At 40.3% G+C, this 19,152-nt stretch overlaps 1 protein-coding gene across 1 annotated transcript; it reads right to left on the bottom strand.

The window, feature by feature from the left end:
- Nucleotides 1-2,066: 2,066 nt before the first annotated feature.
- cd5 (CD5 molecule) lies at nt 2,067-18,571 on the bottom strand. The gene is made up of 7 exons (XM_023397265.2): nt 18,514-18,571; nt 18,269-18,309; nt 6,872-7,276; nt 5,330-5,461; nt 4,463-4,513; nt 3,814-3,879; nt 2,067-3,667 (listed from the first exon to the last, which is right to left on the bottom strand). Exons 2-7 carry the CDS (start codon nt 18,300-18,302, stop codon nt 3,597-3,599), a joined length of 759 nt encoding a protein of 252 aa, XP_023253033.2. The 5' UTR covers nt 18,303-18,309; nt 18,514-18,571; the 3' UTR covers nt 2,067-3,596.
- Nucleotides 18,572-19,152: the final 581 nt, after the last annotated feature.

Here is a 19,152-nt window from a genome sequence, read left to right as displayed (position 1 = left end):
CATAAATTATTTGTATATGGGGGGAAATTTTGCCTCATTTACACAGCTACAAGCCAAATATGGAATACCTGCCTCTGTTTTTTTTCAGGTTTTTACAGATTAGAGATTTTGTTAAAAAGAATTTACCAAACTTTGAAGTTTTGAATAAACACAATGCTCTAGAGACTATTAATAATCTGGACCCGGGCACTCGTGGGGCAATCTCTGTTTTCTATCGAATGCTTCATGATGGCGCTCCAGTGAATTCAGAAACTTATAAAAAAAGCATGGACGGACGAGTTGAATATGGAAATAACTGATGAGATTTGGGAAGAATGTCTACGAAACGTACAAAAGTGTTCAGTTAACACCAGGCACAACCTAATACAGTATAAAGTGCTCCACAGACTCCATTACTCGCAAGAAAAGCTACATAAATCTCTCTCTCTACTATCCTGTCCAATAAAGGCACAAAAGCCCAAAAAAATGTACTTAAAAAAAAAGGGTATTGACCGTACTAAAGTATATGTGACAAAAATAAATCAGAAATTTGCTTCAGTATACTTTTTTTTCTATATCCTTGTATAGAGTCATTTATTTGAGTTAAATAGAAATTTGAAACAAAAGAAATAATTCCTGAAATTCCAGGGCTGCAATAATAACTACCTAAACAATAACTAAGCTACTAAGTAACTAATAACATACTAAGTGTATGTTCATTTGAGGAGAGATTCACTGGCCGAGATGCAGACTGTAAGAAGAGGTTTGACCGATGCTTGTTAGCAACTGAAAAAAACTGTAATGTCTCTGCGCTTTAGGATTTATGAGTAGAATTTCAGATTTGTAATGTTGAGCTGTAAAAAGTTTAGTGAGATCCAGACATTAATATTTTAAAAGGGAATCGATCCGTGTCATGTCATCAGGAGACACACCAACACATCTTGTAATAAAAAGCTGTAATGAAGTAGCCTATGTTTTTTAGTCATTAGTCACTTTATTTAATTGACTTATTTTATTTTATCTATGTTTTAAATGGTATTTGATTCTATTTTCATCTGTTATTGAGGAACTGATTTATTACTGCAGAAATGCTCAGTTGCAACAATCCAAATCATCACTGTTGTAAACAAATATTCTCCCTGTGGCTATGGGAATACGAAGCTGTATGTGGAAGACATGAGCTCTCTTTTACATCCCACCCAATGTCCGTCCAAAACAAATAAAAAAAGTGTATTGAGCTCTAGTGATCAGTGACCTTGTCTCCTTCCATCGGAAGTGAGCAGGTCTTTGCTCCTAACAAGTCAGGACTCCTCTGCAGTTTCCTAAGGATCAAAGGAGTCAAAGTCTTTTCCTGCATTCAGAAAGATCATAAATGTTTCAACTCCCAGGCCCAAAAGTTTAAAGAGATAAAATAAGCATTACAGGCATGTCACATCCTTCTCTGAGAAGCTGGATGAATGTGGACTCTGTGTTTGGTCTCCTCCAGCTCCTGAGGGGAACATCTGTCTCTTTAGCTGCTGAATGCTCCACCATGTTCACCAGCTGCTGTCTGCTGCAGAGCAGGTAGAGGACAGTGTGTTTACAGCTGTTTCTCTGAAAACAGCTGTTGCAGGAAACAGCTGATGAGAGCCATGAGACTGAACTGAAACAGTAAAGATGTTGTGTGTAAAACCAAAACGATCAGGTTCTACATCTGAGGAGGACAACTAATAAACAACAGCCGGGACATGAGAAAATTAGCTTGAATCTGACCCTGAACAGAGAATTAATGTGGGCAGTGACCGCCAGCACGATAACCACACACACGACAAGAGAAAGTGGGAGGAAGAAAATAACAGAAGAGATGAATGAAAAGAATGAGGACGACAATGAGGAAGTGAGAGAGAGAAGGAGAACGGGAGAGAGGGGGAAACATATACAGGTTATGACAGAAATAACACAAACAGGAACTTGGTGTCAACGACAGAGGAAACCACATTGCTGCGCTTTGTTACCACCTTCGTCTCTCACTCTCTTCTCTTCCTCCTCGCCCTTGCTCTTTCTGTCTTCTCCAAAATTTTCCATTCACCTACTTTAGAGGCAACAAATCAGGTCAAACATGACTCAGATCATTTTACCGAAAATAAAAAGTTAACAACAAAAGTAAAAAATAACAACAGAGTCAGCACAACAAACATCCATTGACCACATGTTAATGAGTCAATTTTTCTGATTAAAGGAACATTTCATCTTAAAAAGCTCTTCTCAGGTTTATTGCTGTTTGTCAAGTACAGAGAGATCTCCTGAGAGTGTTAGCCTAGCTTAGCACAAGGACTAAAAGCAGGGGAAAACTGCTAATACACCTGCGAACATCTCCAGAGCTGTCTGTTGTACACGGTGCAGCTCACTTGGACAGCTGCATGCAAGGCTGCCAACTCTCACGCATTGGCCATGAGACACACTCATTTGAATCAATTCACATGCTCTCACGCCACACCCCCGATTTCGCACGCTGAATTTCGTCTGGGCCAGAGCTATAGAGATAGATCTATCTGTGATATGCCATGAAGAAGCTGCCTCTGCGCACATCCGGGCTACTGACCATAGCCACCGTTTTCGGCTATAAACATGTACTAAATGACGTTGTTGCGAGTAAACTCTGGATGTTCCCACTTCAGGACACTTGGATTGTCGCGGACGAGCAGTATGGAGGAATATTACAAAGTTTTTGTGTAGTTTTATGGACGTTTTCGTGTCGGTTGCAATTGATGGCCATTCAAAGTATTTTCGCTGCAGGACTGGCTCACCAGGGGTCTCTAAATGGACGTTTTTGGAAGAAAAAAGCACACATGATAACTAAACAGCATGTGGGTGAGTCCATAATGACTGTTGGTTCAATTGGTTCCATTTGTACACTTTGAGTAGGGCCGAAGGCTAATACATTGAGAACCACGGATGTACGGTAAGCGGTAAATGTTTTTTGCTGTATGGCAATGGGCCAAACAAAAAATTGGCGTGTATACAGCAAAATTTTGGTTTGCCCCACAAAATCTCACTCCAGGGCTTTTTGAAAAGTTGGCAGCCCTGTCCGTGCAGTTATTTAAGAAGTAGCTTGAAATGCTAACTGCTGCTAAAACCATAAAAACATTGTAAGGTGCCACTAGAATATCATATAATGTGTTAATATACAAGTTCAGTTACAGCAACATTGGACATAACACTGTTAACACTGTCAATATGTCAACAATGCTAACACTGTCAACACTGTCAGCACTGCTAACACTGCTAACACTGATAACACTAATAACACTGCTAACACTGCTAACACTGATAACACTGCTAACACTGCTAACACTGCTAACACTGCTAACACTGCTAACACTGCTAACACTGCTAACACTGCTAACACTGCTAACACTGCTAACACTGCTAACACTGATAACACTGATAACACTGCTCACTCGCATTTATTGATGGTGGTACGGTCAGACTTGGTTATAACAGAATTTCTACTATGAATGGTCACTTTCACATAATCTTAAATAATGCATTGGTCATTAAATCAGGAATGATGATGATGATGATGATGATGATGATGACGATGATGATGATGACGATGACGATGACGATGATGCACCTCAGAAGTTGTAGCCACTGTTCCTGTTGGATGAAGGTTCTCTGCTGTCACTGACTGTCAGTCGCTCCAGAGCTGATTTGACAACACACAGGAACAGCAGCCAGATTTACTATATGACTGTGTGTGTGTGTGTGTGTGTGTGTGTGTGTGTGTGTGTGTGTGTGCGTGTGTGCGTGTGTATGGGTATGGGTGTGTGTGTGTGTGTGTTTGTGTGTTACCAGGGTAGGACAGTCTCTTCTCTCCATCATCGTCTTTAACCATAGTTTTCCCTCGGTGGTAAGACACTGACGCAGAAAAGGAAAATCTTAAATCACACATCTGCTGTTACTCTCCCTGTTTCTTATTGACAAAGAAACATCATCATACAAACCAAAACTGTGTTGTATGACCCCCCTCCTCTGTCTGTGGCTCTGAGCCCCTTGATTTCTAATGAAGATTAATCCACATTTGGTGCAGAAGTAAATATACACTACAGAGTGTGTGTGTGTGTGTGTGTGTGTGTGCGTGTGTGTGTGTGTGTGAGGGTGTGTGTGTGTGTGTGTGTTCATGGTGTGTGTGTTTGTGTGTGAGTGTGTGTGTGTGTGTTTGTGTGTGTGTTTGTGTGTGAGTGTGTGTGTGTGTTTGTGTGTGTGTGTGTGTGTTCATGGTGTGTGTGAGTGTGTGTTTGTGTGTGTGTTTGTGTGTGTGTGTGTGTGTGTGTGTTCATGGTGTGTGTGTTTGTGTGTGTGAGGGTGTGTGTTTGTTTGTGTGTGTGTGGGTGTGTGTTTGTTTGTGTGTGTTCATGGTGTGTGTGTTTGTGAGTGTGTGTGTGTGTGTTTGAGTGTGTGTGTGTGTTTGTGTGTGTGTGTGTGGGTGTGTGCGACTCACCACTGTGACTCTGTGTAGGTCCAATCCAGCGGTTCTGCCTCCTGTCCGACACTGAAAAGCATGTAAACACTGCAGTTATACTTCCAGGGGTGAGACACCTTGTGCATTTTGCGCTACAGTGACTTGTTGTGAATATGACTGAAAACAACATGATGCAGGTTGTCTTCATAGAGGGTGTCTGCACATGAGCCTGAACAGCAGAATGATGAGCACCTCTTCCACAGCTTTTCCTCTGTGGATGCTATGTTGGCCAGTTTGTTATTAATGTGATTCATTTAAAGGGTCAGTTCATCTATTTTACATGAAGAAATTACTTTTATTTCATAAGGTATTATTTCAGACGAATACACAGAAGAAACAGAGACAGGACTGACATTTGACAAGGGTCCTCAGTCTGACTGTGGACCTGCAGAAGCAGAGCCGTCTTTGTAGATTGATCCCAGTAAAATATTCTTATGGTCTGGATGACTGATGGCTCCAGCATGAACACAGCATTTTGTTTTAATTCACATGAGAGATTCCCTGATTTTTTTGATTCCCTCAGCTCTTCCTACTGGTTTGAGATGGGCAGGGCTTCATTAAGAAACACGTGACTTCCCCTGGTTTTTCTGTGTGGTCTCCTATTCTATTCTCTTCTATTCTATTCTCTTCTATTATATTGTGTTGTGACAGTGTGGCAGACTCCTTTGAATTTTAGGCAACAGTCTTTCTTGAACATAGTCTTTAATCTGACAGGTCTTAATCTGAAAATATTAGTTTTCAGCTCAGTAAGAGCTGACTACATGCAAATAAGTGTGAATATGCACATATGTGCAGTGTGTGTGTGTGTGTGTGTGTGTGTGTGTGTGTGTGTGTGTGTGTACTCACATCTCTTCTGCAGGGCCTTGACAGTGGGTCTGGTGAAGCGGATCAGAAAGAGAATCAGCAGCACACAGCAGAGCAAAGCAGCCACCACTTTGTAGGCCTGCAGCTGTCCATTAACATCTGGGATGGCCTTAGCTGTAACACACACACAATCACACACACACACACACGTGCAAATCAGAAACAGAGACGGATTAGGAGTCTGTTCAGTCAGATGAAGGTGAAATAACTGACTATAAAGCTGTGACTGTGATCTATGATCTATCTGATCTGAGACGTTGTAGGTTGTTGTTGCAGGTTCTGTGGGACAAGTCTTGCATATGTGCAATGAGTGGTGCAAAAGGCAAAAGGCACACATGAGTGATTTCACACACAACAGCTCACTGCTGATTGGCCTGTGTTGCCATAGAAAGAGTTTGGGTCCAAGTTCTTAAGTGAAGTGAAGAGTGATGTCCGTAAGAGTTAGACGAGATGTGCATGAGATGTGCATGAGATATGGACAAGATGTCGATGACATGTGGACAGGATGTGGATGAATTGTGAATTTGATGTGACTCATTAAGAGTCACTCAGTCATAATAATGTGTTCACTCTGCTACATGCTTCAGTATGAAGTGACACAACCTTGTGTTAAACATGAGCCAGTTTTTTCTTTATTTTAATTTTGGTCAAATTTTTGTTAAGACAATATGAAACATGGATTTGAGAAGTTTAGTGTCTGAGGGTGAAAAATAAGTTTTACGGAAAACTTTATTGGTACTGAAACGTCCCAACAACACTCATTTTAAAGGGATAGTTGTGTTTTTTTTTCGTGGGGTAAATATTCATATTCAAATGATGCACTGGCAACATGTTGCAGCAAGTCCGCAAAGCTCATAGTTTTTTGCAATATATTTCTATATATTATTATATTTTTTGTCGATGGCGTCTTTTATTCTACATCGTTGTTTTGTTTGACGATGGAGAAATAATATACACAAAGGAAAAACTCCTTTTTAACTATGTCACTCTCACCTCTCACCTGTCTGGCTTCATGGCTTCACTCAGTATGTCAAGGAGGCCGACACTGCTTCAGCTCTACCACCACTTGGCAGATCAGATCATAATCTGTTTTTTCTGCAGTCTTCTTACAAGCCCGGTGTGAGGCATGGGCAGAGCTCCTTGAAATGCTGAACATGTTTTATCAGTCAATGGTGGCCAGTGTACTCTTTTATGCTGCAGTCTGCTGGGGCAACAGCATGTCAGACACGAACACAATGAGACTGGATAAGCTGGTCAAAAAGGCTGGGTCTGGGACAGAGAAGCAGCTACAGGTGTAGCAAACGTCTCATCTCACTGTGCTGCAGAACAGAGAGGTTCAGGAGATCCTTTGTTCCCTCTGCCATCAGGCTATACAACACCTCTACCAAAGTAAGTGGACTAATCTAATAATTATTGTTCATTTGTTATTAACTGCTTTTATTATTATTATTATTATTATTATTATTATCAACAATGAGCTAATTTACACACAGACACACACACACACACACACTGTAGACCAACCTTTGGTGGGGCAGTGGACCCTCAGTGTGTTACAGGTTCTGTTCTGCTCTGTTGCTCCATCCTCAAAGATGTGGTAACCATCCTGCACATTTTTACCTTCGATGCAGAGCAGATCATCTTTACAACCTTTCCTATTCTGACACACCTTTGTCAAAAGCCTCCGGACATTACTGCTGTAACAGACAGGGTGGGTCATGTTAAAGGGATGATAGAGGATCACGTCTCCATCACATCCATGTGTCCAACTGACTGTGAGGAAGCTCAGGACGAGTGCAGAGGTGCTGGGTTTTGAGGTGGGGGCGGTGGTGGCTGCTGGTGTAGTAGGGTGGTGACGGATGGTGCCGTTGCTGGTGGTCTGGGGGAGGTTGGGGGTCTTCATGGTGGTTGACACAGCTGTTTTTCTGTCTGTTTCAGAGAGACACACATCAGTTACTATGGAGACCAATACAGACACCGAAAGACAGGTCTGAGAGGTTCACATCGGTGTCATAAACCAGAACAGCACTGTGTGTTTTTATTTACTGCTAATTCTTTGAGCAGGAAATGATAAATCTATGACTAGAACATTCCTGAGGAAACTTTTAATGTGCTTGCTGCTTGGTGTGTATCCATGGCACATGTTTCAATCTCTACAGAGGACGTTACTTTTGGTTTCATTCACATTGTAGAGAATTATCCTACTTCTGACCTCAGTCAGTCCAGGTATCACTCAAAAAGCTCTTTGAAACTGTGAGGACTGGCCAAAGTCGCCTCACAATAATGGTTTCAAACCTAAGTTTGTTCCTACAACCATAGGAAGACATGTACATGCCCTAACAGAAGTTGATCTGCAGTAAAGCTACTGTGATGTCTCCTGCTAGAACAGAACAACATTAACTCTCTTCACTGGCTGCCTGTCCGTTATAGAATTGATTTTAAACTTTTATTGTTTGTTTTTAAAGTTCTCAACGGCCTTGCCCCATCGTATTTATCTGATCTTTTAACTGTCCGAAATCCTGGTAGACCTCTGAGGTCAACAATTCAACTTTTGCTGGAAGTGCCCATTTCCAAATACAAACACTGGGGTGACCGAGCCTTTTCTGTTGCTGCCCCTAGGCTCTGGAATAAGCTCCCCACCGAGCTCCGTCTTATTCCTGACCTGGGCCGCTTCAAATCTAGCTTAAAAACCCACCTATTTAGGATGGCCTTCAATACCCAGTAGTATGACAACACTTTTCACAATCTTATCTTAATCAATTTTGTTGTATTTTATTGCTCTTATTGTTCTTTTATTATTATTTTTTTTTTAAATTGTTTTTCATTTATTTATCTCTTCACTTATTATCTGTTGTAAAGCACTTTGGTACACCGAAAGGACTGTTGTAAAGGGCTTTATAAATAAAGTACATTTACATTTACATTTAAAAAATGCCCTAAGTTAATCAGTCTAATTAGCCAATCACAGTCAGTTGGGTGAAAGTTAGGGCAGCAACTGCATTTGTGCACTTGTGTGTGTCTGTCAATGTGCATGTGTGTATTGTTGTGTGTGGCAGTAAAGCTGTCTACCATAGAGCCTCCAAAAAGCTTGTGTTACCAGGTTGAGAAAGTAACTTAATTTGGTTACTGACTATCTTCATAAACACACCGTGTGTGTATAAGATAGCACACACACACCTTTCTGCTGCCACACACACTCACTACAGCGCCACATGTGCGTTAGTTTTTTTCAGTTGTTAACAAGCATCGGTCAACCCTCTTCATACATGCATCTCGGCCAAACAGTGAATCTTTCCAAAACTCAAACCACCAAAACTCTTCATACATGTCTCAGTATGAGCTCGTTTAACCACATCACTGACAACCCTTCTCACTCAGAAAGCCTCCACTGTCACTCACAACACACTGACTGAAGAACACAGGAGCATCACATCAATTACAGTTTTTCACTATTTCAAAAACACAGTTCCTGAAACTAGGGCCCTGTTTTTCAAAGCTTCACACACATAAACCAAAACCATATTTACAACATACAAAACATCTTACATCTCTTGCAAAAGCAAACACTACATCCAAAACATTGAGAGAATAAGAATATCACTATTGGGACTCCAGTACATTCAAGTTTCTGAAAACCACGTTTGTTTGTTCCACGGACAAAGGAACTCACTCCCCACAGTTCTTCACTGTTCACACCTGGGGACAAGTATGATGAACTTGTTAGCCAGGGAGTTGTGAAGAACCCGCGAGCATATCGTGAGTGTAGTTTCCTGTGTTTCATGGAGACCTGGTTAAACAACAACACTCCCGATCATTGTGTGAATTTAACCAGCTTTCACTGCAGTATGAACTGGACTGGTCCTTGAACATGGATGCCATCTACTGGAAGGGGCAAAGCTGGCTCTTTTTCTCAGGAAGCTCAGGTCCTTTGAAATCTGCAGTGAAATGCTGAACATGTTTTATCAGTCAGTGGTGGCCAGTGTACGCTTTCATGCTGCAGTCTGCTGGGGAGACAGCATGTCGGACATCACAATGAGACTGGACAAGCTGTTCAGAAAGGCTTGGTATGTACTTGGCAGGAGTCTGGACTCACTCAGGACTGTTCTGGAGAGACGCATGCAATGTGCAAAGATGAAGGATGTGCAAAGTGCAAAGATGGAGGCCATCTTAGACAATACCAACCATCCTCTCCACAACTTTCTGGCAGGACAGAGAAGAAGCTATAAGTGCAGCAAACGTCTCATCTCACGGCGCTGCAGAGCAGAGAAGTTCAGGAGATCCTTTGTTCCCTATGCCATCAGGCTATACAACACCTCAGCTAAAAGAAGGGGACTAACCTAATTATTATTATTTATTTATTATTAACAGTTTTTATTAATCATTATTTGTATCAACAATGAGCTAATGGACACATGACTTTCCCGTAGGGGATAAATAAAGTATCTATCTATTTATCGATTCATCTATCTATCTGACACAAGACACTGCACAACCACAGAGAGACGCTCATTTCTTAAGCTTAAGCTACAGCTTTGTGTGTGTGTGTGTGTGTGTGTGTGTGTGTGTGTTGTGAACAGCTCCACTACAGTATTTAGAACCTGTACTTAAAGACTAAAAGACTTTAACCAGCCTGTGAACTGCAGCAAGAATGAACTCATCAGTGAGTGAGATTCACAGCAGTGTAAAAAACAAAAAAACAAAAGACGAAAAACACATCATCATCAAATTATAGTCTTAGATATTAATTAAAAGATCGTTACAGCAGCTTAACATTAATCTTTAACTTTAAGACCTCACTGATTCATACAAATACTGCGGAATCTGGCTCAAGGTTCATATTCAACACGTGACTCAAAAATCAAATTGGGCTCGATTGAGTCGACCTTCTTGTCTTGTGACTGTGGAGACACTCTGTTGTCATGCTGCTCCATCAACACTGCAGTTAAACCCTGCGTACCATGGAGCTCTACACTCTGTGACAATGACAGATACCCTATTCATCACTGTTCTCTCCGTAGGCTGGACCTCAGTCAGGACGAAACAGACATCTCATGTTATTCATTTATCAAGCTCGACTATTAAAGCTTCAAACCACCTCACATCTGTTCTCTTGTTTCAATCCAGTGTCCACAGAACACGATCCACTAACTAACTAGCTAGCTAACTAACTAACCCTCCAAATCCGTCAGGTTCACACTCATACTGGCTGAACTGGTTTCAGGTTCTATCACCATTTAAATGGAATGAACTGCATTCCCTCATACTAGACTCTTATATTTTAAATCTCTATTATTTGATGTATTTTATGACCATTATAAATGTTTTTGTTAATTATTAGTTTCTTAGTTTATTGTGTTGTGTAGTTCTGTCGTATTTGTTGTTGACTTTTGTCTTGTGTCTGATTCTCAGCTCTCTCTTGGAAAAGAGATTTTAATCCCAATGATTCTGACTGATTAAATAAACATAATAAAAAAAATTTCAATGAACAATTTATTTGTAATGTTACAAATTTGCAATTTTACAAATAAATTGTTGGAAGAATTTTTATTAGATACTTCAGATCTGTTCATCCTGCCTCGATAAGTGTGACATGTTCTTCAGGTTAGACAACAATATGAATCTGTTTTAAACATGCATGTGTGACTCAGTTTATATAATCTGTATTACTGGTGCCATTTTTATTTGGCTGCACTGTAAATGTGTGTTATTGAATTAATGATTATCTTTCACATTTCTAATTAAAGAATCGGAACATATTTTGAAAAAAAAGGATTTATTACCTAAAGCACGTCTCAGTAAAAACAGTGTTTCAAATGTCACGTCTCTATTCAGCGCCGCTGTGTTGGTGGCGGGACAAGTTTCAGCGGCGTGGATTTCAAAGGCTCTGCAGTCAGAAGTGAAACTTTTTGCAGGGTGACATGCCACCACGGCTGAATGTGAATATGTGCTGCTTTTGAATTTCAGTTTGAAACGTTTGAGAAACCACTGAAAGGTTGTTTTTTGGAGAACTTCTTCAGTTCTTCTGTTCCTGGACCATTAAACAGATATTATTATAAACTATATTTACTCCAAACCAGTTCATCATTCAGTCCACGGCCTGTCTGTTATTCAGGAAGGAGAGGATGAAGACATGAAGCTGTCAGCAGCAGTTGAAACTGTGCTTTGTTGACTGTGCATGATGAATTTCATGACTCACTAGCACGCTGACTTCACAGCTGAATGTGCTCCTGCAGTTTCTTTTTTAAATAAATAAAATAACTGTGAGAAGTTAGAACATACATAGTATTAAATACTCTACGAAGCAGACGTGTCATGTAGTGAGAAAAAAGCATAATGACTTTTTAATGAATCCAGTCACAGTGAAAAAAAAAAAAAGACTTTGTTGAAATCATATTATTCAACGAAAGGTGCTTCAGCTGTACACATTTGACGATAACAATGCAGTTAATTGTTGGAGTTCATATATTCTATACAAATACACTGAAAATAATGAATCTAAAACATTCAACTAAAAGGAATTTCACAGAATGAGGAGGCACTGAGATCCTTTACTTCAAAGAAGCATAAAGTTCAGTATTTGTAAAAATTGTAAAAAAAAGTTTTAAAAGTTGTAAAAATTGTAAAAATTCAAAAGTTGCAAATGATATAAAATATGTGGAAGAAGTTTTAGAAATTGTAAAAGTTTTACAAGTTGTAGAAATTGTTTTCAGCAAAATGCATGTATGCAAGTATGAAAAAAGTACTCATCCTGCTATTTATATTATATATTTAGTATTTATTATTCATATTATATATATTTTTTACATATTATTTATTTATTATAATAATACATAATACTTTCTTAATTTTTTTTAAATGAACCATTGAATCTTGTTGTTGAACTAAACTGAATCTAAATGTCAGACTCCTCCAGCGGCTGAACTGAAGATCAGAAAGTTGGTCCAACTCTGCTGCCGTAGTTCCCATTAATGTGTGTCACTGTCAGCTTCAGTCCAGTTCATCCCAGACCAGCTCCATGGGGTGCAGGTCTGGAGACTGTGCTTGTCTTCATCATGTGAGGCCTATGTCTGGTTCTGTTCTTTTAATCTTTTCCAATGTAGACTATGTAGCCTATATATATATATATATATATGTGTGTGTGTGTGTGTGTATGTATATATGTATATATATATATATATATGTGTATGTGTGTGTGTGTGTGTATGTATATATATATATATATATATATATATGTATGTATGTGTGTGTGTGTGTGTGTGTGTGTGTGTGTGTGTGTGTGTGTGTGTGTATATAAAATGTATTAAAGTTTAAAAGATGAAATCAAGTTGCCAGTGAAATGTCATAGAGCTGATCCCTCACTAGCTTCCCACTGACAGCTGCTTTTGGAGTGCACAGCCTAGCTGGAGACCAGGTCTCTGCGAACCCATCAAAAACTGACCAATCCATCACCACAGCTCCCTCAGTCAGTTCTGTTCTCCTGCACGAGTCTTCACACAGTTCTCCTCCAATTCACTGGGTTTGTCTTTCCCAACAACAAATCAAGCTTTCTGATGTGTTGGATGTGAGCGGAGTCACAATGCTGCTCACACACAGGCTTTACCTGGGAGACGTGCACACACACCTCTGCTGCATCAAAACACACCTCTCAGTTTTTTTAATCTACTGCAGACTGAGAGCAACATCATGCTCAGCAGTGTGGGCCTGAGACCTGCAGCAGTGGTGCCGGCTGGACGCCTGTTCGCTGCCTTAAGGTTTCCCACACCGCACGTCTGTCTACTCATCAGAGGAATAAGCGAGCAAGAGAGAGAGAGAATGATTTGTGCTTTTTAGTGCTAAAGTTAAGACACACCACCATAAAACTGTGATGAGCCTCCACAGGCATTTCAAAGACCAACAACAGCCTGAAAAACAGCAGCAGCAGCTGAATAACAGGCTACAATAAACTGTTATTAACTATTGTTAAATATCCCATAGAAACGTGCAGCATCAGTCGACATGAAGCAACAGATTCCCTCATTCAACAGCATTGTAAGAACATGTTGTCTAATTAACTACTAAACATAAAGTTCATTCTGCATCTAAAAATAACATCAAACTCTGAGAACGACCTCCACACCAATTCAATATGATGATGATGTTCATCAGTGCTCCACACCTGCAGTGTCAAAGCACCAGACTTCTCCTTTATCTCCGGCTCTCCTCTTCAATCTAGACTCAGAGTGTCAGTGAGTGGATGCAGCTAAAAATAAGAGGATCTCCTGTTGTCACTTGTCACATTGTTTTTTCAAGATATGATGTTAAACAAAATCCTTTAAAAAAAAATGTATGTGTGTGTTTTCTTTGAAATGTGCTGTAAATAATGGATTAAAACCCGATGCTCACTTTAATGTGATAGTGAGAGAGTGACAGGACAGTCAGGGGAGAGAGAGGGGGGATGACGTACAGCCAAGGAGGCTGGATTCAAATCCGCGGTAAAGACTGGGTCTATAAATCAAGGGCATAAGTTTGGTTTTAAGATTGGTAGGGACACAACAATGTCAAAATGAGTCAGAGTAGATTTTAAATCCAAATGTAAGATCCCACAGCAGTGAAGGTGTGTGGTTTGTCTCTCTGTCGTGTGTGTGTAGATGAATGAAGAACATGATCTGATCACAGACTCAAACAAATAAAAAATCACATGTGTGTCATCGTGCGTGTGTGTGTGGAGGTGGACTTCCTACAGCAGGGAGTTGTGGGTAAAGTCCCTGAGTCTGGTTCCCGTCAGTAGGTCATCTTCATATCGCTGATGTTTGGTTTCAGTTTACGGTGACAAATCAAGGATCAGTTCTGTAGGTCATCCAGTCTGATGTCTGATATTTACTATTCCTTGGCCCGGCGACAGTTAGAGTGGCAGCCATTTTGTTTTCTGGTTGTCCATCCATCTCATTTGTGTGGACACGATATCGCAGACACGCTTCAACGGAACTTCTCCAAATTTGACACAGACATTCACTTGGACTCAAGTGAACTGATTTTGGTGTTCAAAGGTCAAAGGTCAGTGTGACACAGGAGCTGAACATTACCCTGGTGACTGCCATGTTATACTCTGTCTCCATTTATGGTACAATGAATCTGGGTGCTGTCCTCTGATTGGCTGAGAGAGTGCAACACACTGCAGCTTCAGAAGACACTCACATTAATTACTCAAAGAGCAGCTCTCTCCCCTTTACACAACTGACAATTTGCAAAGACAACTCAGTAGGAAACCTCGCTAAAGGGGCCCCTTGTCATTCCCTGGTCGATTTGTAATGACGTCTCAGTAGGAAACCCCCCTAAAGTGGCCATGGATGTATTATAAGACCTGGGTAAGGCTTGCAGCTAATTTTTCCAAATGGCTACTTGTGCTATTGCAGCAAAAAAATCCCCTGTGGTCCAAAAAGCATTTTTCCCATAGACCACAATAGTAAAAGAGACTCCTGTAAAACTGTTGACAGGATACCTCCGACTGTAAACACAATTAATTATTAATCTTTTTATTGTATATTTTTAAGCCATTGAGCTGTGTCTCGGGAACAAGTACGAATGTACAAAAGTTAATAGGAAAACTGAATAATTAACGACATAAAGGTGAGTCTTTGTTTTCGAAATCCTTCTGATTTATTTCATTTATATCATTTAAAATTCAAATATCTGGGACAATAATATATTTAATGAAAATACCTGGATTCTGTCACAGCTACATTTGTGGACATTGAAATTCTGAAGTGTTGTGGAAATATTGTATTGTATTAAAAAAGTAAAGCCCTCGTAATAGTTTTATCTGACAAGTTACACAAATTGTAATATCTGTCACATGCTGCATCAATTTCTTATCAAAAATGCACAAAAACAAACTAAATATCAAACTACATATTCTTGTCCAATTTTGATGTATTTAGTGGAATCCAATGTGATTTTAAGCTCTAAAGCTTTTAACTGAATGAAATATTTTTCCCTTTAACATCACAAATAACTGACATCAACAATCGCAGGGTTTAATACCGTCTTACTTTTCAGAGCATTATCTTCATTGTTTGTTGCTGTTGCCATTTGTATAAATCCATGGTTTCAAGTCCTGTAGAAATTGTATTACTTGACCATCCCAATCCAGAATGCTGTTTGCTCGTTCTCATAGCCCAGAGGCATGATGGGAGTGGGCTGCATAACGCAGAAGTAACCCAGAAGCCAGAAACTTTTTTGGCGTATGCGCGAGGCGAGCAATTCCTATAGTACTGGCGCCATTTTTAGATCGGGGATCGAGGTCTTATACATCCATGAAAGGGGCCCCGTGTCATTCCCTGGACGATTTGTAACAACATCTCAGGAGCAGTGCTGCCAATTATTTTCAGTAAAGCTGCACAAACACACAAGATCTTTTTAATCTGAAGACAATAAATTGAACTCTGTTCAAACTTAGAAACATGGCTGGCTGAGCATGCTCCATTCACTCCAGACAAATTCAGCAGTAACAGGATATTTTATTGTGAAAATCTAATAAAAAGGGAAACAATCCAAACTACGTCCAGCAGCATGAGGTCATGGTGCAGACTTCCTCACTCTCTCTCTAAGACCTGTGGTCAGCAGGTGTCACTGATTGTTACCGAGGAAACACGGCTCTGGCCTGGTGCTAGGTTGTTTAGCCATTTGGCATTATTTTTGTGAAACTTACATTAGACTAATCTAAGAGCAACATGAGGAGTGGTACGGAAGCAGATCTGCCTCACCTCATTTTCAAATTAACAGCCTGTGAATATTTAGCACTTTTTGCATTGAAATAATGTAACTACATTTTTTTTACTCTGATTTCAACTCTTGAAATTTATAGGGGTCAAAGGTCTGCTTTTCACTTATCAGTCACTCTTTCACACTTGTTCCCTTGTCATGAAAACATGTCAATGAGAGCAGTTTTACTGTGAATTCTGCTGTATTAAAATACTGTATATGAAACCAGCAGATACTAGACAGAATGATGGGACAGGTTTAGCTCACAGAGCTAATGATGAACACGGCTTTACTTCTCACCAGGCCAGTCACAACTCCTCTTTTCATTCAACAAAACACCTTGTACATGTCTGGACCTCCTCTGGTCAAATCCTGATTTTATAACTGAGACTTTGTCTGACAAAATCACCAAATACATCAAAGACTGAGCTGTGAGTTTAGCTTATGTACTGTAACATGAAAGTCAGAAGAGACAGACTGTCTTTCTTATTTAGTCTCACACTGACCACAGCCTCCGTCTGAACCCACAATAGTTTAGTTTTTATTAATGTAACAGATTTTGATTAGAGGCAGGTCTTTATGTGTAACTTCCTCTGCTTGATATGTAGAGTTGGTCATAGTCGTTAGTACGAGGCGTTGTTACCGATGACTTCTCTCTCTCCCTGCCTCTCTCCTGCTCTCTCTCTCGGTGTGTCTTATGTTTAGTTATTGCTCTGCCTCCTTTAGTAATACTGATACATGTAATCAAAGTAGTTTATTTGCTGTGATGGAGGGGAGGCTCAGTGTATTGGAAGCGCTCCTCCTCTTCCATGCAGTTCCCGAGCAGCCGGGAAACCGGTGACATTTCAGTAGACTGAAATGTCATCAGTCAGTCAGTCAGGGACATTCATGCATAAAGGGGCTGGCCCCGCTGTTAATATAAAAACATATGTAGTGAGTTTGGCAGGAGGTTAGTTCTTTTTCAATGTATTTTTAGAAATGCTCATGAATGTGTGAATCGTGTCTTCAGCATTGTTCACTTTTTAACCTTTTCACAGCAGACAGGGGACTGGTCCTGAATGACTGATCCTGAGTGACTGGTCCTGGCAGGTGAAGCACAGGTGGTGAGCCACCACACTCTTTACAGCACAGTGCACATAATTACTGAGGAATGACTCAGGAAGGAGCTGATTGGAATGAATCTGACCACTTTCATCATTATATCGCATGGTGAGTTCCTGACCAACCAATCAGAGTCAGCAGTATTTTAATCATAATATTTAGGCCACATATTAATATTCACATCCATGTTATGCTCTGGTGCATTAGTGATGATGACGACTTGAGACAATGAGCTAAGATATCTGTGGGAATGTTGGTGATGGGGGTCTGCTGAAATGACCTTTGACCTCTGTGTGGCTCTGACTTGATGAACATGGATCATTCAAGTTAGTGCCAATGATCTTTTCAGCCTGTTGTTGTGAACAATGCTGAGGTTCAGCTCACTGCAAAGGTTCAAACTGACTCGATAAAAGAGGAATAAAACATTTTCAGAGTGATCTGTCAACATTCAGGAGAACAGCCTTTGATTTGCTCTGATTGTACTGACATACTGTCTCCACAGCTGTGCTGGTAATAAAAGACGGAGCTCTGATAGGTGAGTGTTCTTTGTCACAGAGACATTGAGTTATAAGCTGTTCTACTCAAAGTAAAACTTCCTGTAACTGTTGAATTCTTCCTAAAGATAAAGAGTTTTATGCTGAGGGTAAACAGAGCTCAGAGGTTGATGTGGACCCTTGGTCGCCCATTCTTTGATTTTGAAAAAAGTCTTAATTTATCCAGATTTTATTGTTCCACAGTCCAGCTGAAGATAGTCAAGAACTAAACTGCTTTGTGCAGCAGATGAATTAAGATTCACTCTCTCTGAAGTCTGACTGTTTGTTCTAAGACACAGTTAGAGTCTATCTCTGTCTCAGCAGGACACACAGACTAAAGACATTTTCTCTTTCTGGGAAAGGTCTTGGTCCAAATAGAAACTTCTTCATGTTCTCCTCACCCTTTTGCTGTTTTTCCTCATGTGTGAGTTTCCAGACTGATTGTCTTGAAGCTACGGCTGCAAGTTCTCATCTGACTGTTCAGGCCTGATGTGTCTCAGTGGGTTAACGGTGGGCTGGATCAGTGTCTTCAGTGTTTAGTACTTACCAGCAGTTATGAGGAGAAGAGCTGAGACGGTCATGACAGTCCTGAAGTCCATCACAGAGCCAATGAAGGACAAATAGACAGAGAGACAGACAGAGCAAGAGAGTCAAATCAGATCAAGACGCCAACAACAGAAAAACTGATGAGAGAGGAAACAGTGCAGAGGTGTTAACTCTCTCTCTCTCTCTCTCTCTCTCTCTCTCTCTCTCTCTCTCTCTCTGTGAATCACTTCATTCTTCTTCCCTGACCTGCTGCTGCTGCTTCTGCTGCTTCTGCTGCTTCTGCTGCTGCTGCTGCTGCTGCTGCTGCTGCTGCAAAAGTGCAGATTTCCTCCCTTCAAAGCAAGAGCTGGTGAAGACAGGCAGAGAGGGGTGGGGAAAATAACAAGTGGTGATAAGAAAGGAGGAAGGAGGAAGAGGTAGGAGGAGGAGGTGAAGGGAACAGTAAATTCACTTTTTTTTCAACATTTGTGAGTCATGAGCCTCTGCTGTGTGACACATTAACGCAGCGTCATATAAAAACTGTGATTTCACGATTTAGCAAATAAATGAATGAAATACTGTAAATTATAATCCACCAAACTCTAACAGAATGAAGTCGTCTTAAAAATGAGTCAATATTATAGATATAGTGTTGGAAATATTTGAAATTTAAATGACTGATATGGTCGAGGTCGCTGCATAAGTCTTTTAATATAAATAATATACATTTTATGTTTTTCTTACCTCCTTCAGAAACGAGTGTGGACTGAGGATGTCACTAAAAACAAAGGTAAAGGTGAAGTACAAAGTGAAGGTCAGTGACCTCATATCATTTAGTTTTCCTCTGAAGTTGCTTCGACCCTGGAGGAGATGACAGTCATACAGAGGTGTTTGCTAATGTTAGCC

This window comes from Seriola lalandi, unplaced genomic scaffold, assembly GCF_002814215.2.
Source record: "Seriola lalandi dorsalis isolate HSWRI2012SDOR001 ecotype SW California unplaced genomic scaffold, Sedor1 jcf7180002055006, whole genome shotgun sequence".
Lineage (NCBI taxonomy): Eukaryota > Metazoa > Chordata > Actinopteri > Carangiformes > Carangidae > Seriola > Seriola lalandi.
Note: the sequence above shows the minus strand (reverse complement) of the source record. Positions and strands in the feature narration are given on the sequence as shown.

Bases quoted from the DNA above. Each gene is read 5' to 3' on its own strand.
- cd5 (XM_023397265.2), bottom strand. From the start codon at position 18,302: ATGACCGTCTCAGCTCTTCTCCTCATAACTGCTG. The intron at 4,514-5,329 runs GTGAGTACACAC...CATGCTTTTCAG, and splicing joins CAAGGCCCTGCAGAAGAGAT to TGTCGGACAGGAGGCAGAAC. The intron at 3,668-3,813 runs GTAACACACAAA...TTGTCAAATCAG, and splicing joins GAAGAGACTGTCCTACCCTG to CTCTGGAGCGACTGACAGTC.